This window comes from Syngnathus acus, chromosome 10 (assembly GCF_901709675.1).
Source record: "Syngnathus acus chromosome 10, fSynAcu1.2, whole genome shotgun sequence".
NCBI lineage: Eukaryota > Metazoa > Chordata > Actinopteri > Syngnathiformes > Syngnathidae > Syngnathus > Syngnathus acus.
In genome coordinates, this window is record NC_051095.1 from 5,774,804 (window position 1) to 5,800,688 (window position 25,885).

Genomic DNA, 25,885 nt, shown 5'->3' on the forward strand with positions numbered 1-25,885 from the left:
TTTTCAGTTTGAATACAAAATTAATAATACATTTAAAAAAGTAATATCGATAACACGGTAGGAGCGCAGGCTGAGAATGGCGTTGTCATGATTGGATCGCTACCCTGTCAATCAATCGGTCGTGCCCTCTCTGCCTACCTCACGTGTTTATTGGAGAATCACGGCCCTTTATATCAGACGTGCACAAACACGTCAGCGGGAGCGGTACCTTCGGCTATCGGAATTACCTTTATGACGGCAAAAGACGGACAGCGCACAGTGCAAGGTATGCAACAGAAACATTTCAGACAGCCAGACGACAACTTCAAACTTTGTCCGTTTGACGTTTATAGAACTCGGGTGTCTCCAGATGTTACAGATGAAACATGAAATGTTTCTCATGCTCTTTACTGTGTTTCTTCTTTCAGATTATTTTCTCATATTTGCAACTCAAATGTGTCAGACACTGTCGGCAGACGTTCATTTGTTTAGATTGAGCTGTCAATCATTGTATGAGGTAATGTCTTTTTTCTTTGATTCCATGGTGTATTTTACTGAGTATCAGTAATTACAGTGCAAATCCAAATTATTGTCATAAGTCTTAAACAGCTATGCCAGTGCAATTGCTGCTACCAACTAACAGGACACAGGTGTCAACAAGTTTCAGCTCACCAGTAACAAAAAGTAGTTCTACTAGTGCACAGAAACGTCAGACGGTAGTGCAGAATTACTAACCGTTAGACACATTGGACAATGATGGTTACTTAAAGTTACTTGTATCTTGTCTTTTCACGTTACTAAGATCAGATTCTGCGGGTAAAATGGCAATAATAAGGTGACTTGACTTGACCTATTTAAGGACTTGACTTGGACTTGACTTGACCTATTTAAGGACTTGACTTGACTTGCCCAAGAAAAAAATGACTTGGGACTTACTTGAGACTTGAAGGTTAAGACTTGAGACTCACTTGAGACTTGCACATGTGTGACTTGGTCCCATCTCTGGTTCCTACCTAGCTTGACGCTGATCTCCAGAGCGCTGTGAGCAAATTCCAAGGCTTCTCCGTACAGTTGTAGTTGGAACATGACTTCTGCCAGCTTGTTGCACAGCCTCAGCCTGCTGGAAACGGCGCCGCTCCTGTCCGCCATGGGAAGAGCGCCATCCTGCGTCAAGGGCAGGCACCAAACACAACGAATGAGCAAAGCTACCAAATTCAACCAATCCATTATCTACCTGTCCAAAACTCGCTAGTTCTGTTTTTGTGCTCAGGCCAAAGTAATACAAAGATGACTTTGCACGACCTTGGTGCCAAGGAACCACAGTTAATTGAGAGGTTGCACATTGATACAAAAAAATGGTGCTTTAACGCCATTTTGTAGCACGTATCCCAGTCTTCCCTGGCAATATCGCAGTTCAATTTTTGCAAGGGTATTCCTGCCTAACTTGAGGACCAATGACTCACGTAGCAATAAGAGCGAGCCAGGAGAAAAGAGAGAGAGAGAGCCGAGAGAAAAGAGAGAGAGAGAGCCGGGAGTAAAGAGAGAGAGAGAGAGAGAGCCGGGAGTAAAGAGAGAGAGAGCGAGCGAGCATTGTTTTGGGGGCACGTACCCTGTAGTAGATGATAGCCTTGTCTTGATCATGGCGGCTGTTGAAGAAGATATCTCCAGCAGCTTCCTGCATCTTCAAGATGAACTTGTTGTCTCCTGTGCTCAGAGCCACATCCTGTGCGACCTGCCCACCACATGAGACAAAAAATGTGTGCCAGAAAACAAAACTTCACTCATCCACAGTGCAATTTGGAATCAATCTTCATAGCTCGACAAGACAAAAATAAATTCAACAAAATTCATCTCATTCGACCCAAAATGCCAATTAGTGCCTGTTTGCATTTGGGTCTGACCAACAAATCAGAGGACAGAAAAATGCTGGTGATGTCGTGGGCCGGCTGGCAGCTGTACTCCGCACCTGTACGTAAAGTTCCACCAGTTCCGCCTGGCCGAGGAGGTGGTAGATCTTGCCAGCTTGAAGCCATCCGTACGCTTCCTTCTCACTCAGGCCCAGGTCGATGAAAATAGCCAGGCTGCTCTTGGTGTGGTCGAGAGCCGCGCGATAGGCCCTACGTGATGATGCGGGAGCTCACGTTTGGGAGAATTCCACACGTGAACGTCAAGCGCTCGAACCGGGTGGGGAACCTCTGCGTGGCCAGCGAGAGGAAGAGCTGGCTGATGGCTTCCAATGTGTCACCCTCCCGTTCTCGGTCGAGTGTCCCTTGAAGCAGTCGGACCTGGTACCGGCTGTAGATGACCCGCCGGGCCCGGTCCGGACTCTCCCACTCATAAAAGTGGCACAGACGTCTTACCGCCGTCAGCTGGCCTGGCAAATATTAACATGGGGATGATCTGATGTTGTCGTAGTCGGAATTCATGTCTCGTTTTGGGGATGAGAAGGTCCTCTTTTTAGCAACTTACAGTCTGGGAGGTTGGCTTTGATGGCCAGCAGCAAAGCCCACTCGTAGCATCCTTTCCCAAAATGCATCCGCCGCTCGTTCACCCAGTGTTGTCCCAGGCGCAGGAGCACGGCGACAAAGGTCGTCTCGTGCCCTCCGTCCAGCGAGGAAAAGAGCCGCACGGACTCCGTCAGGTGCTTCTGTGCGACTCCTTTAGCTCCGGCCTTGAGACACAGCAGGCCTTTGGGAGGAGAAACCATTGCCACGTCGTTTACTGCAATTCCACTCCCGTCATCGTCGGACGCACGCTGATAAGCAGATAAGTTACCGAGGTTGGCAAGCGCTATGGCTCGGTTGGGCACGTCTTTGTTCTCCTGGCAGATGGCCATAGCGGCGTGGTAGCTCTCTGCCGCCCTGCGAAGGTCACCCATACAACGGAGAGCCACGCCGCGCATGTTGAGCACCAACCCTGGACGCCAATCAAAAAGTTAACACTCAAGACATGTGGTCCAACTTTAATACGGGACTCGGAAACTCGAGCCTGGCTGGAGTCGAGTCACGTGACTCGAGCCCTCGGGTTCTGGTCAAAAGCAGTCACCAAAATCCAGGGACCTCGTCGTGTCACGTGACTCGAGTCGTCGGGTTTTGGTCAAAAGCAGTCACCAAAATCCAGGGACCTCGTCGTGTCACGTGACTCGAGTCGTCGGGTTTTGGTCGAAAGCAGGAACCAAAATCCAGGGACCTCGTGTCACGTGACTCGAGTCCTCGGCTTTTGGTCAAAAGCAGTCACCAAAATCCAGGGACCTCGTCTGGTCACATGACTCGAGTCGTCGGGTTTTGGTCGAAAGCAGGAACCAAAATACAGAGACCTCGTGTCACGTGACTCGAGTCCTCGGCTTTTGGTCAAAAGCAGTCACCAAAATCCAGGGACCTCGTCTGGTCACGTGACTCGAGTCGTCGGGTTTTGGTCAAAAGCAGGAACCAAAATCCAGAGACCTCGTGTCACGTGACTCGAGTCCTCGGGTTTTGGTCAAAAGCAGGAACCAAAATCCAGGGACCTCGTGTCACGTGACTCGAGCCCTCGGGTTTTGGTCAAAAGCAGGAACCAAAATCCAAAGACCTTCCAGCGGCGTGGCGCAGTACTCCGGCAGAGCTGCCAAGACCGAGTCCAAGACGCGCAGTCCCGCGCTGGGTTGAACATTGTGAATGTGGAGCCATGCCAGCCAGAGGAGGGCACTCTTCTCTTCAGCCACGTCTGGAGAGGGAGGGGCGCCATCGATGAGTTTGCGCATGACTCGGATGGCGTGGCCGAGCATCCCGTGCTGGTACAAGAGCTGCGACAGACAAAGGGCCAGCCGGCGCTTCCAAACGAATCGTCCTCCTTGACAGTCGCTCAAAGAGAGACACCCGTGCAAATACGTAGCCATGTGCGCTGGGAAGGAGTTGTCCACACAGAAGCGCGACACGAGGAGCAGGCTGCCGAGGCCGTCTGTCAGCGTCGCCGCAGGACGCAGCAGTGCGCTTCTGGCTGAGGAAATACTAAGATGGCGGAGGCCCATTTCCTTGTGCAGCCTCGCCAGGGCGAGATCGCCTCTACTGGGGGAGACGCTCGACCCTCCCTGACACCCAGCGGAAAGAACAAGCAGCCTTTCCAGGTAAGGGACAACTTTGGGCGCCTCTTCACGAGTCCAGTGGTGCATCGCCAGAAGATAGCAAGCCCGGGCTTCGGCCATTGTGTTTTCAGACACAACCGCCTTCTTGAGGTCATATTGCAGAACCCAGCTTTCCGTCGCACATTCCAGGCAGGACGACGTTCCCATTAATAAGGCCGCCAGTCGTTCGGACGTGCCAAAGAAGCGCTCCGCGTTCCTCTGCAGAAGATAAATGGCGGCCAGGTTGGAATAAATGCTAGCCAGCAGCCTGACGTCGGCAAAAGTATCGCGGGGAACACCGAGCGCCTCCTCGAAATAGACCCGGGCCTGGCTGAATTTGGACTTGGCGGCGCAGAACTTGCCCAAAAGGAAGCACAGACGAGTCTGGGACCACAAAAGACTTTGCTTCCTCGCCGTTTTCCTGGCGACGGACAGAAAGGAAATCAACTCGTCCTCGCTTGAGTGGCCGCAGAAGATGGAGGAGGACACAAGTTCGGGTGTCAGTACGTAAAGGGCTCTGAACTCATCTTTGGATTCGCGCCCATCCAGAAAGGAGAGGACCAACGTGATGTTCTCACCGCCTTGTCTTTCTTCAGCCGGCTGGACAGTGAAGGGAGGAGCTTTAATGCTTCGGCCTTTATCCTCTCTGGTTCCCCAATAAACACACGCAGAAGACAAATCCAGAAGCTGCACCAAATTTTCCTGGAAGCAGGGCTCAACCAGGATGGAAGGATCTTCAGAGAAAAAAATCAAAACCGCGCTCTGAGACCAGAATGCCATTCATGTCTTAGGACACTGCCGGAAAAGACTTACGCGACCGATTGGCCGTGGAGTCGTGGTAGCTGAACACATCTGGAATCGAAGGACAAAGAACACACATTTGTATCTTTCAGTCTTCTCCAGACTTGCGTTTTCACAAGTCACAAGTGGATCTCTTGAACATGACCGCATTCTTTTTCGAATTTTCGCAATGGATTGACACACGTCACTTTCCAAGCACATTTCCTACCAAGTTTGTAGCTCCCGCCAGAATCCTTCTGAGAAGCGCTTTGGCGTAAGGCGGTCGGGTCTTCACTGGCATCTTCCCGCAGACTGAAAAAGTCCGCTTCGTCTCCGTCTAAAAGAGCGTCGGTCGAGCTGGACACGCGATGAGATAACGAGCGAGACGACTTTGCTTCTGAAAGCCGTTTTACTCGCTCCGTTTTCACGTTGCGGCCACACACTCACTCGTAGGTGTCTCCCGAGGGTTTCACCAGGCTCGTCCGGAGCAGACCCCTTTCTCCCGTTTCCTCCTTCATGGCCAAGAACCAGCAGTGACAGGACACCAGTCGTCCCACGATGATGATGCGCTCATTGGGGGACACGCTCAGCTCATCTGGACCTTTGGCGTCATATTGCGCGGTAGACACACACGTGCCTGCGGCTGAGCACAAGATCGTGAGCTTAGATAACATGCATTTTTGTGCCAATATTAATAATAATAATTCATTAAATTTGTATAGCGCTTTTCAAAAACCCAAAGACGCATACAGGGAACAAGGCAAAGACATACATGAGGGGAGGGGGACGGGGAAGAAACATCCATCCATCCATTTTCTGTACCGCTTAGTCCCCACGGAGGTCACGGGCGTGCTGGAGCCTATCTCAGCCATCATCGGGCAGTAGGCGGGGGACACCCTGAACCGGTTGCCAGCCAATCGCAGGGCACACAGAGACAAACAACCACACGCACTCGCACTCACACCTAGGAACAATTTGGAGTGCTCAATCGGCCTACCAAGCATGTTTTTTGGGATGTGGGAGGAAACCGGAGTGCCCGGAGAAAACCCACGCGGGCCCGGGGAGAACATGCAAACTCCACACAGGGAGGGCCGGAGGTGGAATCGAACCCGCACCCAGTGTTCCCTCTAAGCTGCGCAGCTGCGCAATTGCGCACTGCTCGCGAAGTCTCTGCGCACAAGAAACTCCATGCTGCACACAAAATAAAATTCAGCATACACTAATTGCTCAGTATCTAATGTTAGACGTAATCTAATCTAATTAAGTGGACCAATGACTTTTGCAAATCAGTGATGGACCAGCCAATGTTATAACTGCTTCACTGACGTCTGACTTCATCTCCCTTCTGGACTGCTTTCATCTCACCCAGCACATCAACTTCCCCACCCACACCAAAGGCCACACCCTGGATATAGTATGCTCCTCCTTTCCACTCACATCCAACCCCCGTCCTCTCACCTTTCCACTGTCAGATCATCTCTGCATCCTCTTCTCTGCCCCTCTACCCTCGACTCATAAATCCACAAAACGCACCATCTCCTACCGCAACATCAAAACTGTAAACCCAATCACGCTTTGCCAGCTCTTATCCTCTGCTCTTCCTTCCGACCCCACTTCTTCCTCCCCTGACGACCTTGCCACCATGCTCAACAACATCCTTTCTGACTCCCTTGATTCCCTAGCCCCCTGGAAAACTTCCTCTGTTACATTCACTAACTCTGCCCCTTGGTACACACCGGAACTCCGCACCATGAAACAAACTGGCCGTCAACTCGAACGCCTCTACAAAAGAACCCGCCTCACCGTCCATGCTGAAACCTTTAAACAACACATCTCCTCCTATCGTGATGCTCTTCTTGCTGCCAAATCTGCTTACTTCTCATCTCTCATTAATAACACCAACCGGAACCCCCGCATACTGTTCTCCACTGTCAACAAATTGCTCCAGCCACCGGTCACCAAGCCACCCTCCTCACCCGCCCTCTGTAACTCCTTCCTTGTCAACTTTAACAACAAGATCGCCCAAATCAACAGTTCTCTGACCGACACCATCAATAACTCCTCCTCCCCCACCTCCTCTGCCCTCCTGCCCCCCTTCCCTGACCTCCCTCCCTTCCCCTCTCTCACTGCCTTCTCCCTTGTCGACTCCTCCACTATCCTAGACATCATTACCTCATCCAAGACAACCACCTGCTCTCTCGACCCTCTTCCAACGACCTTAACTAAGGCCTGCCTCCCTGTCCTCCTCCCCCACCTCGCCACCCTTTTTAATCAGTCTTTATCCCTTGGCCACTTTCCCACTGTCTATAAACTTGCAGCCATCACCCCCATCCTCAAAAAGCCCACCTTGGACCCACTCAACCTCTCCAACTACCGTCCGATCTCCAACCTTTCATTCCTTTCCAAAACCCTAGAACGCATTGTCTCCGCCCAACTCCACACCCATCTCCAGTCCAACAACCTCTATGAACCCTTCCAGTCCGGATTCCGCCCACTTCACAGCACTGAAACAGCTCTAGTCAAAGTCACCCATGATCTCCTCATTTCTGCAGACTCTGGTGCCCTCAACATCCTACTACTACTTGACCTTAGCGCAGCCTTTGACACTGTGAACCATTCCATCCTCCTCCAAAGGCTGCGCCAACTAGGTGTTGAGGGCACTGCACTCGACTGGCTCACCTCCTACCTCACCAACAGAAACCAGTTCATCTCTCTCTCCGGTCACACATCCATCCTCTCCCCAGTTACACAAGGGGTCCCCCAAGGCTCAGTTCTTGGCCCCCTCCTATTCATCTGTTACCTCTTTCCCCTTGGTACTGTCATCCGCAAACTCAATCTGGACTTCCACTGCTACGCTGATGACACCCAGATCTACATACGTACGACACCAACCCGTAACCCTTCCCTCACTCATTTTGAAACCTGCATCTCTACAATAAAAGCATGGCTGACCCACAACTTTCTCAAACTCAACAGTGACAAAACAGAGCTCCTCATAGGCACTAAATCCTCCCTTAACAAAACTGGATCCATCACACTCACCATCGACTCCTCAAACATCACTCCCTCCCCTCTGGCACGCAATCTTGGCGTTATTTTTGACCCCACACTGTCCTTTCAACCTCATGTTAGCTCAGTTGTCAAGACCTCCTACTTCCACCTCCGACGCATCGCTAAAATCCGGCACTGCCTTTCTCTCCCTGCCGCTGAATCTCTCATCCACGCCTTCATCTCATCCCGGCTTGATTACTGCAACTCCCTTCTCACTGGAATCACTGCTCACTCACTCCATCGACTTCAACTAGTCCAAAACTCTGCTGCCCGCCTCCTTACCCACACCCGGTCCCGTGAACACATCACTCCTGTTCTCCACTCTCTTCACTGGCTCCCCATGAAGGAGCGTATCATCTTCAAGATACTCCTCCTCACCTTCAAAGCCCTTCACCATCTGGCTCCCACTTACCTATCCGACCTCCTTGTCCCCTACTGCCCCAACCGTCCCCTCCGATCCTCCAATACTTCACGTCTGACAGTCCCAAAATCCAAACTCAAATCCTTCGGTGACAGAGCCTTTTCCTGCACATCACCCCGACTCTGGAACTCTCTCCCCCAGTCTGTCTGTGACTCACCCACACTCCCCATATTTAAGTCCCGTCTAAAAACGTACCTCTTCTACCAAGCGCATGACCTCCCCTACCCATAACTGGCTTCCTCTTCTTAAGTTTACCCGATTGTTTCCTCCCCGTCCCCCTCCCCTCATGTATGTCTTTGCCTTGTTACCTGTAAGCGTCTTTGGGTGTTTGAAAAGCGCTATACAAATTTAATGAATTATTATTATTATTATTATTATATGGTTCACTTACGCTACATAGCCAATCATAGCATTGACAGTGCCTGAAAATGTGTCCTGCCCATCCGTCCCGTGCAGGTTTGCTAGCTAACAACACTGCGGCGGAGTCAAGAGATGCAAATGCTAAGTTAGCGAACCCCTTATCATGGCAAAACGAACGAGCAGCGACGCATCCACTCGTCAAGCCAAAGTACTGTAAATAAGAGATGCCGCGGTTCTTTTAAGATGGAATGGTTGTCGGACTGTGTGCAAATAAAAGAACAAACGGTGAAGCTGGGTGTGATTTTCTCTTTTTGGAGTGAGAATGGTCTACTATGCAAAACATGCAATGAAGCCAAAGTGGCGGGCGAGTTTACGGAGGGAATAATATGGACTGAATGGAAGTTTGGCTACCTCAAGCATCACATTTAGCAGAAATGACATTTGAAAGCTGTTGGAATTGTACAAAGACTCAAGATGGGACAGGGGATCGGTACATTATTGTGGGAGAGCGCAAAAGACCGACAGAAAAGGAACGAGCTGTCACACTAAACAAATTCCGACCCTGAGTATGTTAAAGTTCTCGTTGACAATATTTTATTTATTTATTTATTTATTCGTTCAGTCATTCATTTATTTATTTAATCTGGTGTTGCACACAATGGTCCACAGTGTGCACAGGGAGCGTGTGTGTTTGCACAGACACTTGAAGAATTAGAGGGAACATTGCCCGCACCCTCCTAACTGTGAGGCGGACGTGCTACCCAGTGCGCCACCGAGCCAGGGGAAGAAACAATCGGATAAAATTAAGAAGAGGAAACCAGTTATGGGTAGGGGAGGTCATGAGCTTGAGAGAAGAGGTAAGTTTTTAGACGGGACTTAAATATGGGGAGTGTGGGTGAGTCACAGACAGACTGAGGGAGAGAGGTCCAGAGTCGGGGTGATGTGCAGGAGAAGGCTCTGTCACCGAAGGATTTGAGTTTAGATTTTGGGACTGTCAGACGTGAAGTATTGGAGGATCGGAGGGGACGGTTGGGGCAATAGGGGACAAGGAGGTCGGATAGGTAAGTGGGAGCCAGGTGGTGAAGGGCTTTGAAGGTGAGGAGGAGTATCTTGAAGATGATACGCTCCTTAATGGGGAGCCAGTGAAGAGAGAGGAGAACAGGAGTGATGTGTTCTCGGGACCGGGTGTGGGTGAGGAGGCGGGCAGCAGAGGTTTGGACTAGTTGAAGTCTATGGAGTGAGTGAGCAGTGATTCCAGTGAGAAGGGAGTTGCAGTAGTCAAGCCGGGATGAGATGAAGGCGTGGATGAGGGATTCAGCGGCAGGGAGAGAGAGGCAGTGCCGGATTTTGGCGATGCGTCGGAGGTGGAAGTAGGAGGTCTTAACAACTGAGCTAACATGAGGGTGGAAGGACAGTGTGGGGTCAAAAATAACGCCAAGGTTGCGTGCCAGAGGGGAGGGAGTGATGTTTGAGGAGTCAATGGTGAGTGTGATGGATCCAGTTTTAATAAGGGAGGATTTAGTGCCTATGAGGAGGAGCTCTGTTTTGTCACTGTTGAGTTTGAGAAAGTTGTGGGTCAGCCATGTTTTTATTGTAGAGATGCAGGTTTCAAAGTGGGTGAGGGAAGGGTTACGGGTTGGTGTGGTACGTATATAGATCTGGGTGTCATCAGCGTAGCAGTGGAAGTCCATATTGAGTTTGCGGATGACATTACCAAGGGGGAAGAGGTAACAGATGAATAGGAGGGGGCCAAGAACTGAGCCTTGGGGGACCCCTTGTGTAACTGGGGAGAGGATGGATGTGTGACCGGAGAGAGAGATGAACTGGTTTCTGTTGGCGAGATAGGAGGTGAGCCAGTCGAGTGCAGTATTACAACGAATCCCAACCGGTGTGCCAGGTAAAATTCTCCCATTCCACGGAATTGGTCTACTAAAGAAAGAAAAGAAAAAAAACATTATTTACATATATTAATTTAACACTCTTCCACTTGATGGCAGGAAGTGAAAACAAGCCGTTTCCACCAGTTGGCATTCGTGAAATGAAAGAACCAGGACACGTCGTCGATATATTGTCGAGGGTAATAAGATGAGCTCATCGTTATTTCACTAGAATGCAATGCCTAAGGTTTCTCATTTCCCCTAGTAGGAGTGACTTCCGAGGGTAAATGTGTAATCTCCTTGAAATGGGCTCACATGACATGTCTACAGCTGGGGTCATGCGTGCAATGTGGAAAATAAACGGAAAAAAAGGAAGTAACCTGTTGGAAGGTTCTCGTCAGATGTTCCCTTCAGAGTGGCAGCAACACCTGGAGGAAGATGGAGAGGAAAAATAAGAAGACAAAGATGTATTTGTTTAAATTGCCGCAGAGCCGTTCGCCGACAAAGCAACTAGTATTAATGGGCATTGTTGAAAAATGCGTAAGAATGACCCGTGACAGAATTGGTTACAACATAAAATGGGTAAATAGATTAAAAAAAAGAAAAAGAAAAAGTTAATTCTTCATACCAAGTCGACTGTGTCGTCTGCTTTTTTCCATCGCGTTCACTTCTGCTGGTCACTTCGACACTGAAGACACAAGTGAGCATTTCTCTGAGAAGGAAACAAGTGTCAAGCCCACAGCGGGTGCTCTGGCTCTCCAAAATAAAGGTTAGTTCACTAGTCAAAGAAACACTTTAAATTCATTACTTTGTTTTCAGAAATGGAATGTTGCGCATTTAAAAGGAATCCTTTACTTCACGTTTCGACTCTTACATTGAGCCTAGACTCCGCAATTTCCTGCTTACGTGGACTGGAAAAAAGAATGCTTTATTTACCCATTTTGACAAAGACTTACTCTTCAATGTGTGTGTGTATGCTCCCTCAATGCTGCTATTTGTTGGTTAATAATCACCAGCTAAAAAACAGGTCAAGTGCTTTTGCGCGTGAAGCGCGTGGCCTGGCGTCTCTGCCTCAGCCAATCGTAATCGCTTATATCGCGAGTGTAGATTTTGAATGTGCTGCGAAGATTTTGTGAGATATTGAGTGCAGATTCTTTGGGTGGGATTTTTGATTTGAAGGTTTTTATTGCACCAGAAAATAAATGTCCCCCTAATTCAAGTGCAAACTTACTCGATGCATGGGAAATAAAACAGAAGAACGCATGGTAGATTTATCATAATATGGCACATTAAATCAAACAGAATGTGCTGTCCTCACTCCGAAGCGTCTACTTTTCCACCAGCGAATAATCAGACTTGGTTGTCTTAAACGCTGATTTATTGACGAATGGCCTCAAACCATTGCCCTCTTAAGACCATCGTAAAACTGAAATACAAAATAAAGCAAACACCGCGTTAGACAATCGTTAGCTTGTAGCATGTTGGCTAACGTAACTTCGACATGTAAATAAAATTAACATACAATCGTTTTCACAAGTCTAACAGAAAAAAGATAAGTTTACAAGACTTACGGACAACGTCAACTTCGTACATTCACAGTAGGTATACCTGATCCGATCCGTCCGTGAGTCTCGTGCTGAGTAAATTACTTACACTAAGCATCCACAGGAGGGCGCTCTTAACTGTTAATAGAGAACGACGTTTCAACACGAAACAAAGAGGGCAGACACAGAACAAGAACACATCAGAAAATCAAATCAGATTTCCATCCATCCATCCATCCATCCATCCATCCATCCATCCGGGATCGCGGACATGTCGGAGTCTATCCCAGCTGTCATCGAGCAGGAGGCGAGTAGAGTTCAAGTATCTTGGGCAGTGGCGTAGCCAGGAATTTTTCCAGTAGGGGCGCGCGCCCACAGGAAAAAAAAATCGAACATCACCCACGCCGTTCGCTGATCGCTAAAACAACATTCGGGTCCGGGAGGCAAACGGTGAATGGATAACATCGCGCACATAGAATAGCGCAAGCACATTCGCGCAAGACCGAAAGAAAAAAACGGCATGAAAATGAAGAATCGAAAAAGCTCGATTTTTTTCAACCGGGGCGCAGGGAGTCCTAACCGGGGCGCCGCTCCGGCTCGCCCCGGCTTGGCTACGCCACTGATCTTGGTGTCTTGTTCACGAGCAAGGGCAGGATGGACCGCGAGATGGGTGATGCTACAAGCGGCCAAAATGGGCGCACCCTATGTCTCTCGGCTGGCCTGCGAACGCCTTGGGATCGATCCCCCGGGATGAGCTGGACAAAAGGGGAGGATGGGCGCCCGTCCTAAAGCTGCTGCCCCCACAAATCGACCCCAGATTTAAGTGATAGAAGATGGATGGGAAAATCAGAATGAGGTATGAACGGGAATTGTCTTTTAATTTTTTATTCTTTTTATGTATTTTTCACAACAGGGTATGCATGATAAATTAAACAGAATAATAACACATGGTCCATTAATCATAATAGTAATAATAGTGAAAGAAAGAATGAAAAGAACATATGGTAAATTAATCGGAATAATAATAACGCATGGTAAATAAAACAGAATAATAACGCATGGTAAATCAAACCGAAGAATAATGCATGTGAATAACTTTGAATGCATGATAAATTAAACCAAATAATAAAAATGCATGGTCAATAACATGATGCAGTCAATAAAACTTTAAATAATCAAATCAGAATGTTTGTATCGAGACCAGCAACTTGCCGGACGCCATCACGGCAGGCTGCCACTCCAGATGCAAGACGCACTTGGACTCATCGAGAGTTATTCCACACCCGGACGCCGTCACGGCAGGCTGCCACTCCAGACGCAAGACGCACTTTGATTGGATAACGCGCCGTGGGCATCTTACACACAAAGCTGTTGAGTCGCACGCAGGACATCTTTCTCCATTTGCCAGTCTGAAAGTCAAAATCGGATGATTTCAAACAGTTGGGCAAGTGTTGACAAATAAGTCAAAAAGTCAAAGTCAAAGTCTGCTTTATTGTCAATTTCTTCACATGCCAAGACACACAAGGAGATCGAAATAACCGCACCCACCTGGCTCAACGTAGCCACGCAATTCTCCAACAGGCGGCCAGGATCTCCCATAGCCCAGTTGGTGAAGGTCACCTTCTGGCGGTCCGACCACATGAATCTGCCCTTGATGACCAGGTCGTTCAGTCCGGTCCACGTGTCGCCGGTGCCTGCAGAGGACGGACAGCAACAGAGCTCTCATGCGCTTCCCAGATATCGAGTAGTTGTGACGGAAGACCGTCGGGCGTTGGCGCACGCACCAAAGTTCATGGCTTCTTGCAGCCAATCTCGCTCCGGCTCGGAGCGTATGGACACCAGTTCGGCACAGACGATCCTGCAGGCGTGTTGAGCACCGTACCACGTCTTTTGATCATCCAAACGTTTGTAGCAGAAGCCCGCAAACTCCTCCCAGTCAGGTCCCAAGCATCTGGGCTCTGCACGCAAGATGCCGTCACATCAAGTGTGAAATGCCTTCTATTTGGACATTCTACTCACCGTTCTCAGCAAAGGCGTAAGAAACCGTTTTGCCACCGTATCTGCAGACAGTAAAGTGAGAATGAGCCGGGCCTCTATAAGCCGACTCGGCGGTGAGAGCTGACCACTCACTGAACTAAAGTGATCCCGTTCTCGGTGTAGATGAGGTCGGCGTTTTGTGGCGGCGCCTTCAGCAAAGTCACAGCTCCTCCGATCTCGTTCCGAATGATACCCGCGTGAATAGCGGCCGTGCAGATGTTTGAGTCCTGCACTCAGAAAACGTCTCAGACAAAGCCGCCGGAGGGTCGTTCAGTATTTACATACCTGGTTGTAGATCGCTGTTCCGTCGAGAATGTAGGGGGCTTTGCCGCAGCCCGGTGGGCAGAGGACCCTGCGGAAGACAACGTGGGAGTTGGGAGGGGAGGCTTCACCGCCAAGAAACGTCATGTCGGGTCTGACTCACGTCTTTGAACTGGTGAACTTGGTGAGGCTTTTGAAATTGCTGGCACAGGTGATGTCTGTGGGTCAAAAGGGCAAATCAAAGCACATTTGAAGCTGGTTTCCTCACAGCGCTCAGAGCGGCCAAGTGTTTGACTCACGAGCGGTGTCGTCAACGGCGCACCCCAAGACATCAAAGCGAATTCCGATATTCACTCTGTAGTTGACGGGCAGGAGGCGGATGTACTGGGTGGACACAGGCGTGGCTAGTAGATGAGTCCCCAAATGAAGCTAGAAGCAGAGCACGTGCATGTTTGCAATGACAAGAGCATGGGTTGCCTGACCGGCCGGCTGCTTACCTGCCCGTCTGGGTGGGTATACCAAGTCTTTCCGTCAATACTGATCTGCATCTCAAAAGCGGCGAACCATTTCCTAACGTCTGTATTACAGCTCTGGGTCACGAGGCGTGTCACCTTTTTCATCTGCCCGAGGTTCACCTGGATCCAGCTGCCGGCTGAACGAGGAAGGCATTACATTGCTTGGGACACCAAATTACACACAACTAAGGTCGGCTTTTTTAACTAACACTTTTCGCTCAGTAACCAGCACCCGCTGCCTCCGAGATGCGCTTTGTGAGGTTTGCCCTTGATCACAGAGGAAGAGGCTGAAAAGGCAGAGTCTGCGATGCTCCCGTCAGTTGTCAGACTGTCAAGACACACTAAGGAAAGAAATACGTTAGTTACATGGAAGGGATGCTCAGTGAACATACATTCAATGATCGGCCGTCCCTTGCCGAAGCTCTTTCTGGGCACAACAGTAAGTGTCGGGATGTGAAGCCCACCTGTCTCTTCACAGCTGTAGACAATGTGTAAGTATTTGGAGGAAACACCAGGGCAGGAATGTGAATCCGAAAGGTAAATGGTGCAATCATGATTGTTGTCACACATTGTCTTGTAGAAAGAAATGTCCACCGTGCACGTCCCTGCAAGTTACAACACAGCGGCACCCGTTTGAGTTTCTGATTTTGTTAAGGAATCAAGGTATTTTCAATTGATATCAATCACGTGTCAATCGCAGTGCATTTTGATAATTAAGAATCATCGTAAGGCGTGAGTTCCAACACTTGTGAAAACGCAGCGACAAAAATGCTAAAGCTCGCATTCCTTCAGTCTGACCAAAGCGGCTCCAGAACGCCAAGCCAAATTAAAGGTGGCCACTCATGGATCCTTTTGTCTTACCATCTGTTGCGTTGCCATTTGGACAGACATCGCTACGCCTCCGCCCGTAGAAGGCTGACCGGATCCGGATGACTCGTTCTTCGGGACATTCAAGGGTTTTCCAATCTCCTTGGCAGACAATCTTTTTCATGTAGCCTGTGAGAGCACAACCTTGTTCTCTCTCTCTCTCGCTTCTTTTCACCAAAAACATTCACGGCAACTTACCGTCCTGTAGCGGCAGGGCTTTAGACGGTTTTCCTACAAGCGGGAACCAGAACGGGGATGTCATGACACACGCGATGAGGGTCAGCGGAGCATCGCATCTTACCTTTTCCTCTTTTCTTGCACGCGTAGCCAATCGTGTTGTAGCACGCGTCGACTTTCCAGTGGCCGCTGCCGGTGAGGAAGGAAAGACATTCGCCCTCATCGGTGTCACCTGGAGGGAGAACATGAGATCTAAGCGCCGGTCCATTTCTCCAAACTGCAGCCGACAAACATCCACGCCCGACCTGCACTAAAGTGGACGTAAGAGAAGGGGGATCCGTCAGCCCACTTGCCGCCGTCAAGCTCCATCGTTTCATTGGCGCCCAACCACAAAGCGGGACCGGTCTCCAGAGCCTTGAAGTAACCTAACAATATGGAGCACAATCGTCATTCAGAAATATACCTCAAGGGAGGCCAAAGACAGATGCCAGGCATAATAGACAAATGGCCAGCCTACCGTGTACAAAGTTCTGCTCGTGCGAGTCGGTGATGCTGAGCAGGTTCCCTTTCTGCCGCTGGCAGTCGTCTTGGGCCTCCTTCCAGGTCTTGGGCTTGCGGTTGATCAGGTAGCAGAAGTCGCTGGAGGGGTCGTCCAGCCACCAGCCGCATTTGTCAGTCCAGCCTGCGAGCGAGACGGAGGGCGTGGGCGGCGGTGCCGGACGCCCACCTGGCAGCTGTAGAGGCCCTCCGTGCTTGGCTGCAAGGAAGCGGGGGCAAATATGAGCATCGCGAGACAGTGTGCGAAATGAGTGTTTGGGACTTTTTGGACCTTGTTTGCAGAAGAATGGCCTGGTGGAATTCCGGGTGACATCATGGAGCTTTCCATTAGATGCCAGTCGTTTACAGTCCATGGAAGGGGCGCTGTCCCACTCGCTGTAGTCCTGCATGCCGAGCCACAACGTTGTATGGTTGCAATCTATCCTTGTCACGTGACATTCTCGGTGCAACTCATTGACATGATTCATCTTTAGACTGCCATCAACTTACATAATATTTTCCGTTCACCCCCATCCTTTGTCCCACAAGAGGCATCATTGCTGATTGCTTGTGAGCTTGAGGAAAGGAAACAAACCATCAGCGCCAAACCCGTTGAATGTGATCAGGGACCACCTCTGCCGTCGTCGGTACGCGTTGGTGCTCACCAGCCAAAAATTGGGCTTCGCCATCTGAGTGGGCGCTGGCCAGGTGACCTCCCCACTCTTGGCAGAAATCGTCAGCTTCATCGCAGTTTCTTAGCATTTCCTCGTAACGATAGCAGTAATCGCCATACAGGAAGTGGCCATCGTCGCAGGAGGAAGCTGAAGCCGCAAACAACATTTTGTAGCAAACCATGAGGGGATGGTAAGAGTGCAAATAAGCGCACTGCAACTCACTTGCCACTAGAGCAGAACCGCCTTTGGGGAAACACCTCTCTTTACCCGGGCAGACTGTAAACAAAGGCCCAGTTACGTTTTCCTCCTCTCAACGGCATCATTACGTCGGATACGCAGGCTTACAGTTCGCCGGCCGTTTGCACATGTACGCCAACGAGGAAGCGCAGGAGCCAGATCTCCACTTGCCAGGCTGCCTCCAAGCCCCTTGGTTGACGTAGACGCAGAAGGCAACGTCGGTGCTGTCGAGACAAGTCGCGTGAGGCGAGAGACCCACGACCGACAATGGGCCAAAATGGAAGATTGGGCATGTTTTTCTTCTCTCGAGCGCCCTTAACAAGGAAAGCATGCAAAGTGGAGATTTCTTACCTCCCAGGTTGACTTGAGGCCCAGTTGTTGAGTGTCAGCATCTCGCCGTTAGACCAAGTCAGGTTTCCGTCCACAAAGTCACACCAGACGTCGTCGCAATTCTGGGGCACAAGAACAAAAAACAATCAAGGCGGTCGCTCCAAGAGTCCACGGCCGCCAGTGCGTGGGTCTCACCAGGTTGGAGAGTCCCAGCCAGAAGGGGGTCTTCTTGCCCATGGTGTCCTTCACAAAGTCTTCCTCGGCCGAGGAGGTGATGGAGACCAGGTCGCCGCCCTGCCAGACGCAGTCTCGACGGGCCCCCAGCCAACCGTTGGGGGCCTCCACCTTCTTGTAGCACGTGGAGTTGTACTCGAGCCATCCGGGATCACAGAGCTTGGCTGAGGGCACAATTTGGGGATCAGGCGGACAGATTTGGCATATGACAAGACTGTGACTTGCGCCCCGCTGCAACTTCTTTTTGCCAAGATCAATGGAGCAGGACATTTACTGGCCATTGCAAGTGTGTGTTGTTTTAGGCGTGACGCACAGTTCAAGGCGACTTACCTTGGAGAGGAAACGGCGAAGGTGCTGTCACTCCTGCAAGAGCAAAGACGGACGTCAACGCGTGATGACAGCCGGTGGAGCGTCACATCTTATTTACCTTTTTTCATTTTCTTGCACACGTAGCCTCGCATGTGGGAGCACCTGTCGGCCTTCCAGTCGCCGCTGCCGGTGAGGAAGGAAAGACAGGTTTCCCGAGAGCTGGCATCGGCGTCACCTGGAGGGAGACAAGATCTAAGCGCTCCTCCGTTCCTCCAAACGACAGACGTGCTTCCGGACCGACCTGCGCTCGAGTGGATGTAAGCGAACGGGGATCCGTCAGTCCATTTGGTGTCGTCTTCAGTGATAGAGGTGTTAGCACCCAACCACAGAGAGGGCGCGTTTGCCAGAGCCTTGATGTAACCTTTGGAGCCAAGGCAAACAACCAACGGTCGGAAACATCTTTCAGAGAGACACTTTACTCAGCGGCTCATTGAGCTTTGTGCTCGAGCCCATACTTATTGTGTTTTTGCTTTCCGAAAAGGAGCGGTTGTGGCCCCCTTGTGGCCGACAATATGTTGTCCTCAAGCCAGCACACAGAACAAACGTATTGTGAGGTTTTGTTGGGAACGTCTTGGCAGAACGCCCTTTCAGAAAAGGTTCCAACTCCCCAGAGGGCCATTGAGTTTGAGTGGACCGTGTTCTGGGGCCTCCATTGTTGATAATACGGGTTAGCTGGTTTCCCATTCCAAACGAAAAGTGGCAGCTGCACTCTTTGACCACATCAAAGAACGAATACAGAAAAGAGTGCAAAATATCAAGCGGCACATCAAAGGACATTAGATAGAGCTACGGCCAACGTCCGTACGCTAAATTATCTCTACGGCAAACGTCCGCACGCTAAATTATCTAACAATTGCCTATTTGTAAAGTCTCCAATCAATCCCAATGCGGCACATTGCCCAACCGGGGAACGACAGAATTTATTCATTCATTCATGAGTGGACACAAAGTAATGGCCAGCCTACCGTGTACAAAGTTCTGCTCGTGAAAGTCGGTGATGCTGCTCAGGTCCCCTTCCAGGCTATGGCAGTTGTCTTGGGCCTCCTTCCAGGTCTTGGGCTGGCGGACGATCAGGTAGCAGAAGTCGTCGGTGGGGTTGTCCAGCCACCAGCCGCATTGGTCAGTCCAGTCTGTGAGCAGACAGACGACGGCGCTTGAGAGCACAGCGGCGCGCGCGGGCGGGCGACAGCAGACGGCGTGCCGACGGCGTGCCGACGGCAGTGCCGGACGCTCGCCCACCTACCCGGTTGGCCAACCAATGGAGACAGCTGTCGAGGTCTTCCGCTCTTGGCTGCAGGGAAGGGCAAAGTGGGGGGGCAAATATGAGCAAACGTGTGCCGCGACAGAGTCCAAAGGAAGCGCTCGGAACGTTTGCACCTATTTTGCAGACAAATGGCCGCTTTACTGTGCAGTTGCAGGAACTGAGCTCCCCAAGAGCAGTTGGGAACACGCAGTCTCCCACGGTGTCATTTTGCCTCTTGGAGTAGTCCTGCGGACAACATGAGCGTGTTGGGACTCTGACGTGCAGGTTTATTGTTCAAACAAAACACGGCAAACAACTCTAAAAGTAAAAATATCACAACAACATAAACAAATAGCCCCAAGGCATTGACGCGGTCTAAACCTCCTGTCAATCCCGGCAATGTTCAAATTCACCGCAGGTTTTATAGAGTCCCTCTAGTGGCGTGGAGGGCAAATGACAACAACCCAAAAATAACACTAAAGGACAAAAATGGATCATACCGATACCATTGCGGACCAAGCCCTTCCCCCTGGCTAAGCCTCGGTTCACAACAAAGCGTCCGATCAAACTGTTTTGCTTGCTGTGACGAATCCCCAGCGCACAACGGCGCCACTATCCTCGTTCAAAATAGTTTGCACAGCGTGTCATCAGGCTGCTCTGCTCTCGCCCTCTTTTTGACATTTCCCCTCTTGAGCTATTGCAAAATAACTTTCCCAAATGCCTTCAGCATTTCACTTACAAATTCTGTTCCGTCACTCCACTTGTTCTTCTTGAGTCCCAAAAAAGACGAATACGGGCTTTGTCCATGACCTTGAGCAAAGGCGAACAAGAGCATCAGTCCAAGAAGAGCCTCAACCAAGTCAAGCTTTGTGGGACTGGACGACAGGTGGGCTTCGTCTCGGTGCTCACCATACACAAATCGGGCCTCTTCCTCGGAGTGGACGCTGGCCAGGTGGCCTCTCCGAGACCAACAGAACTTCTCGGCTTCCTCCCAGCTTTTAGGCGTTTTCTCGTAATGATAGCAGTAATCGTCATACAGGAAGTTGCCCTCGCTGCAGTCGGAAGCTGGGGCCACAAAGAAAACATTTTTAGTAGGAAACACGGCAAGCTGATAAAGATGTGCTGCAACTCACTCGCCACTACAGCAGAACTGTCTTTGCGGGCACACGTCCGCCCAGCCGGGCATTCTGGGGGGAGGGGGAAAAAAATACAAATAAAAAATACAATTGCGCTTTTCTCCTTCCAAGGGCAACACGGACGTGCAGTGCAGGCTTACTCAGCGGCCGCTCGCAAACGTACGCCAGCGAGGAAGCGCAGGAACCAGACATCCACTTGCCAGATTGGTAATAAGTGCCTTGTTTGACGTAGGCACAGGACGCAACGTCGGTGCTGTCGGGAGAAGTCGTGTAAGGCGAGACACATAACCAAACTGGAAGAATGGGCATGTTTGTTTCTCTCGAGTGGCATCAACGTGTGCTCACGACTGCATGTTGTGACTTCATTCTTACCTCCCAGGTTGAGCTGAGGCCCAGTTGGCGTATGTCGTCGTCTCGCCGTCGGACCAAGTCAGGTTTCCGTCTTCAAAGCGACACCAGATGTCATCGCATTCCTGGGGAGGAAAAAAAACAATCAAGCTCGTCTGCAGAGCCGCCGCTTGTGCTCGCGTCTCACCAGATTGGAGAGTCCCAGCCAGAAGTGGGCCATCATCGTCTTCTTCACAAAGTCTTCCTCGGCCGAGGAAGAGATGGAGAGCAGGTCCCCGCCCTCCGAGACGCAGTGATGACGGGCCCCCAGCCAACCGTTGGGGGCCTCCACCTTCTTGTAGCAGCTGGCATCGTACTCGAGCCATCCGAAACCACAGCGCTTGGCTGAGGGCACAATTTGGGGATCGAGCGGGCGGACAGATCAGAGCACACTGACGACTGGGAATAGTTTTCCGGTGAGGGATGAGATCTGCTCGATTGCTATGTTCATTACCGTTACTGTTACTAACAGTGGCAAAGTCACTTTTGCTGCTTGGGCCGTGACGACGCGCAACGCAAAAAAAAAACATTCTGCAGAGAGGTCCCTAACTTTTGTTAGGCCCATGTGAACAATACATTGTGAGACACAGTAGAGCATTTTTCTGTCTCGCATCTTTTACACGCAGAGTTTATGGCGACTTACCGTCGTCAGAAGACGGCTTGGGTTCTGGCACTCCTGGAAGAGTTTGAAAAGCAAAGAAGCAAAGACAGACGGATGGATGATGGATGGATGATGTCAACGCGTGATGACGGCCAGTGGAGTGTCACATCTTACCTTCTCCTCTTTTCTTGCACACGTAGCCATTCTTGTTGTCGCACGCGTCGGCTTTCCAGTGGCCGCTGCCGGTGAGGAAGGAAAGACATTCCCCCTCGTCGGCGCCACCTGAAGGGAGAAGATAGAAGCGCTGGCCGATTTATCCAAACTGCAGCCGGCAGACATCAGACATGCTTGCAGACCGACCTGCACTCAAGTGGACGTAAGCTATCAGTGATCCATCAGTCCACTTGGCAGCTCCGTCCAGTGGGGTTTTGGCGCCCAACCATAAAGCATCCACCGCCAGAGTCTTGATGAAACCTTTGGATCCGAGGAGACCATGGAACAAGACAAACGATTCACTCAAGCGTCGATTCAATTCGGTTATCAATTACAGTTGCCCATTGTGATTTGGTTCCATTCCGACAATCTTTTTGGGACAAAATGATTGACACATTTTACAACCAAAAGACATTTTTATTTCAACATCAGAATTTTGTCCTCGTTACTCGATAACGGGTTCAAGCCGTTTAGTCCTTGAATTGATGTGTGCTTTCAGTGGACCGGTCACGCAATTTACAGCACGGCGCAGGATCCAGTTTGCTGCTCGTAAGGAAGGTCGTGGTAACAACAACAAAACAGGCTGGTGGCACTTTAGGCCAGGAACTAACCAAGCCATTTACAAAAACCCTTTCAACGTCGGTTATAACTGCAGAGAGACGGCAAATCCCAAAAAGTACAGAGAGAAGGTATAATAACAATGGATGGAGGAGCAGGCAGACCGAGTGTGGCGCCTAGACAACGTATACAAACATCATCCACTATCAAAGGGGGGGGGGGGGGTTAGAGTAAATAGCAGTGATTTTTTGGGGGGAAGAAAATAAAGAATGGTCAGCCTACCCTCTATGAAGGCCTGCTCATGCGAGTCGGTGATGCTGAGCAGGTTCCCTCCGAAGCGCCGGCAGTCATTTTGCGCCTCCTGCCAGGTCTCGGTGGGCTGCCGGTTGATCATCAGGTAGCAGAAGTCGTCGGTGGGGTTGTCCAGCCACCAGCCGCATTTTTCAGTCCAGTCTGCGAGCCAGACATAAGACGCCGTTACGCAAGACAGTGCAAGACGGACGGCGCCAGTGCTGGACACCTACCAGGTTGGCCCACCAATGGTGGCAGCTGTGGACGCCCTCCGCCGCGCTTGGCTGCAGATAAAGGGGGTATAAGCAAATGCGGGACCCGTCCAAAAGGAGCGACGTTAGCACCTGTTTGGCAGATAACTGACTGCTTCCAGTAGCATGGGGAGTTCAGGTAGATCCGTGCCTGATAACCTATTATTGCACAGTCACCACCGGAGTAGTACCCGAGGTCTTCGTAGTCCTGCGGATGAGATTTTGGACAGAACTTTAAGCGTGTTGCATTTGATCTGGTCGTCTTCCTGCCGCATTTCCTCACTTAATGGCGTACCTTCTCTCATTCAAGTTTCACTTTGGTTTGTCGGCTTCACTTTATTGTCAGTCAAAGTAGTATGAACATTGCAATGAAATGAAGCATGTTGTGTCCTCTCTGGCGAGCCAAAGGTCTCATGCGCAATGCAACTAACCCTGAAGACCTAAAGACAAACCAGAGGCACCATCCAGGATATTTCCTGGACATCTTAACTGCCTCCTCGCTGTCTTTAAAATCAGAGCGCCAAAAATGTGTCATCGGCTGCCCCATGCCTCAAGACAAAACGGATGCCTGCAAACCGACTTTTCCAAAGGCCTCCAGCAATTCACTTACCAAAGCTGTTCCGTCACTCCACTTGTAGTTGTTGCCCTTCTTCTTGAGTCCCACCCAAAGATCATTACGTACAAAGTTATCTTGATGAAAGGAGGGAGAACAAGAGCTTCAGGGCAAGAAGAGCTTCAGCCAAGTGACGACTACGGCGGTTCTTCTTGGTGCTTACCATGCAGGAATTGGCCATCTCGCTTAGAGTGGACGCGAGGCAGGTGGGCTCCCCGGGCGAGACAGAACTCCTCAGCATCCTCTTGAGTTTCACGACCCGGGCCAAAAAGATAGCAATGATCGCCATAAAGGATGTTGCCATCGTCGCAGTCAGAAGCTGAGGCCACAAAGAAAAACATTGAGGAGGAAACCATGACCAGATGGTGCAAATAGGCGTGCTGCAACTCACTCTTCACTGTCGCAGGACCACTTTTGGGGGAACACGTCGAGCAGTCTGCAAAGAAAAAGACCCTGTTTGAGCTTTTCTCCTTTCAAAGTCAACCTGATTACAAACATGCAGGCTTACCCAGCGGCCGTTTGCACATGTAGGCTAAGGAGGAAGCGCAGGAGCCAGACCTCCACTTCCCGGAATTCTTCCAAAGCTTTTGGGCGACGTAGGCGCAGGACGCGACGTCGGCGCTGTCGGTAGATTAAAAAAAACAAAAAAAACAAAAGGAACATTTTCCTATTTTTCCTTGAGTGGTCGTTCTCAAAATTGGTTCCAGAAACTTTAAGCCGACGTCTCCGCCTGACAACGGCATGCAAAGTTGTTACGTCTTACCTTTCGAGTTGATTTGGGGCCCAGTTGGTGTGCTTTATTGTCTGGCCATCGGACCAGGCCAGCTTCTGGCTCCCGCCTTCAAAGCCACACCAGACCTTGTCGCATTTCTGGGGGGAGAAAATTAAACAGTTCCAGTTGTCGCCGCAGAGTCCACTGCCGCTTCCGTCTCACCTGGTTGGAGAGTCCCAGCCAGAAGCAGGTGTCCACGCCCATGGTGGCCTTCACAAAGTCTTCCTCGGCCGAGGAGGTGATCGAGACCAGGTTGCCGCCCTCAGAGACGCAGTGGTGCCAGGCACCCAGCCAACCGTTGGGGACTTCCATCTTCTTGTAGCAGCTGGTGCCGTGCCCGCGCCACCCGAGAGCACACTGGTCGGCTGAGGGCATAATTTGGGGAACGGGCGGACAGATCAGAGCACACCGATGGCATGTTTTTACTCGATGCTCTTCATTGGGCGCATGGCAACCAAATGCACGAGGATTCTGTCAAGGGGGGGCAATGCTCATTGTCCCTTTGGCCCCTTCCAAAAACTTGCCTGTCCTTCATTTTGGGGTGAGCTGCTGATTGTTTGCATCAAAGCATCACTTGTGCCTGCCAAGGATTGATTGGTTGATTGATTCACTTTTATTTCTTCACAACATCATTGATCATGATTACATGTCCACAGATCATGACATGAGATTGCACTCAACTGCCCCAAAATTCTGCTATTAAGCTTCAGATGTACAGTGGGGCAAACAAAGGATGTAGTCAGCCACCATTTGCGCAAGTTAAAAGATGCCTGTCATTTTCATCAGAGGTACTATGAGAGACAAAATGAATCGAACTCAAACTCACAGTGTTAGCACTTCATCTTCACCATCAGCGATCCCCACCCACCAGTCACGCACGTGTGGCAAATTGATGACCAATGACGTAAGCCCAAATCAGGTCATCGCACATTTCACCACTGGGGGGTGCTAAAGCACAAGGCAACTCAATTGACTAACATTGGAACAGTTGGACCCCGCTCCACTCTTTTTATCTCAGGAAGCCCGTGTCCTTGAATTAAATGACAAAGTACAAAGCCAAGCCAGGCGTGGCCGGGCTGGGCTGGGCTGAGCTCCGCTGCGCTGAGCAGTGCAGGGGTTTCATGGGGAAGAAGGCCTTTTAAACGGCGGGCTCAGTCAGGTAAACCGAATAAGCACGGGCCTCGAATGGACTCTGAGGGGCAAATGCAATCTTCAGATGAACACGCACTGAAAATCAGAGTCTCTCGTAAAAGTCCGGCTGAATTTTGCAAAGAATTTCACTGAGAAAAAGGAATGAATTTTTTGAGAGAGAAATTCATTATGAAAAAGAAATGAATGACTACTAAGTGAATTCTTTGAAAACACATTTAGATGGTGCAAATGGAACACTCACGTCAGAAATATTTGGAACTGTGTCGCAAGCTCTTTTTGTGTGCGATAACAGAACAAACAGGAGCGTGTGATTATTTTC

At 50.3% G+C, this 25,885-nt stretch overlaps 1 protein-coding gene and 1 long non-coding RNA gene across 2 annotated transcripts in view; both read right to left on the bottom strand.

Moving 5' to 3' along the window:
• Positions 1-23,998, bottom strand: part of LOC119129679 (macrophage mannose receptor 1-like) — a 41,764-nt gene extending 17,766 nt beyond the window's left edge. The window contains exons 1-17 of the mRNA XM_037263048.1: positions 23,806-23,998; positions 23,640-23,719; positions 23,123-23,237; positions 23,012-23,062; positions 22,770-22,940; positions 22,077-22,190; positions 21,891-21,998; positions 21,759-21,791; positions 21,264-21,460; positions 21,101-21,201; positions 20,869-20,981; positions 20,726-20,779; positions 20,502-20,657; positions 20,332-20,402; positions 19,727-19,838; positions 19,593-19,640; positions 19,315-19,479 (exon numbers count right to left, since the gene is read on the bottom strand). Of these exons, the coding sequence (XP_037118943.1) occupies positions 19,315-19,479; positions 19,593-19,640; positions 19,727-19,838; positions 20,332-20,402; positions 20,502-20,657; positions 20,726-20,779; positions 20,869-20,981; positions 21,101-21,201; positions 21,264-21,460; positions 21,759-21,791; positions 21,891-21,998; positions 22,077-22,190; positions 22,770-22,940; positions 23,012-23,062; positions 23,123-23,237; positions 23,640-23,719; positions 23,806-23,998 (1,882 nt within the window). The remainder of the gene's footprint in view (positions 1-19,314; positions 19,480-19,592; positions 19,641-19,726; positions 19,839-20,331; positions 20,403-20,501; positions 20,658-20,725; positions 20,780-20,868; positions 20,982-21,100; positions 21,202-21,263; positions 21,461-21,758; positions 21,792-21,890; positions 21,999-22,076; positions 22,191-22,769; positions 22,941-23,011; positions 23,063-23,122; positions 23,238-23,639; positions 23,720-23,805) is intronic.
• Positions 23,999-24,162: 164 nt separating this feature from the next.
• Positions 24,163-24,616, bottom strand: LOC119129499. Its single transcript, XR_005099202.1, has 3 exons — positions 24,577-24,616; positions 24,406-24,512; positions 24,163-24,263 (listed from the first exon to the last, which is right to left on the bottom strand). It is a non-coding gene; the product is annotated as an uncharacterized LOC119129499 (long non-coding RNA).
• Between the last annotated feature and the right edge of the window lie 1,269 nt (positions 24,617-25,885).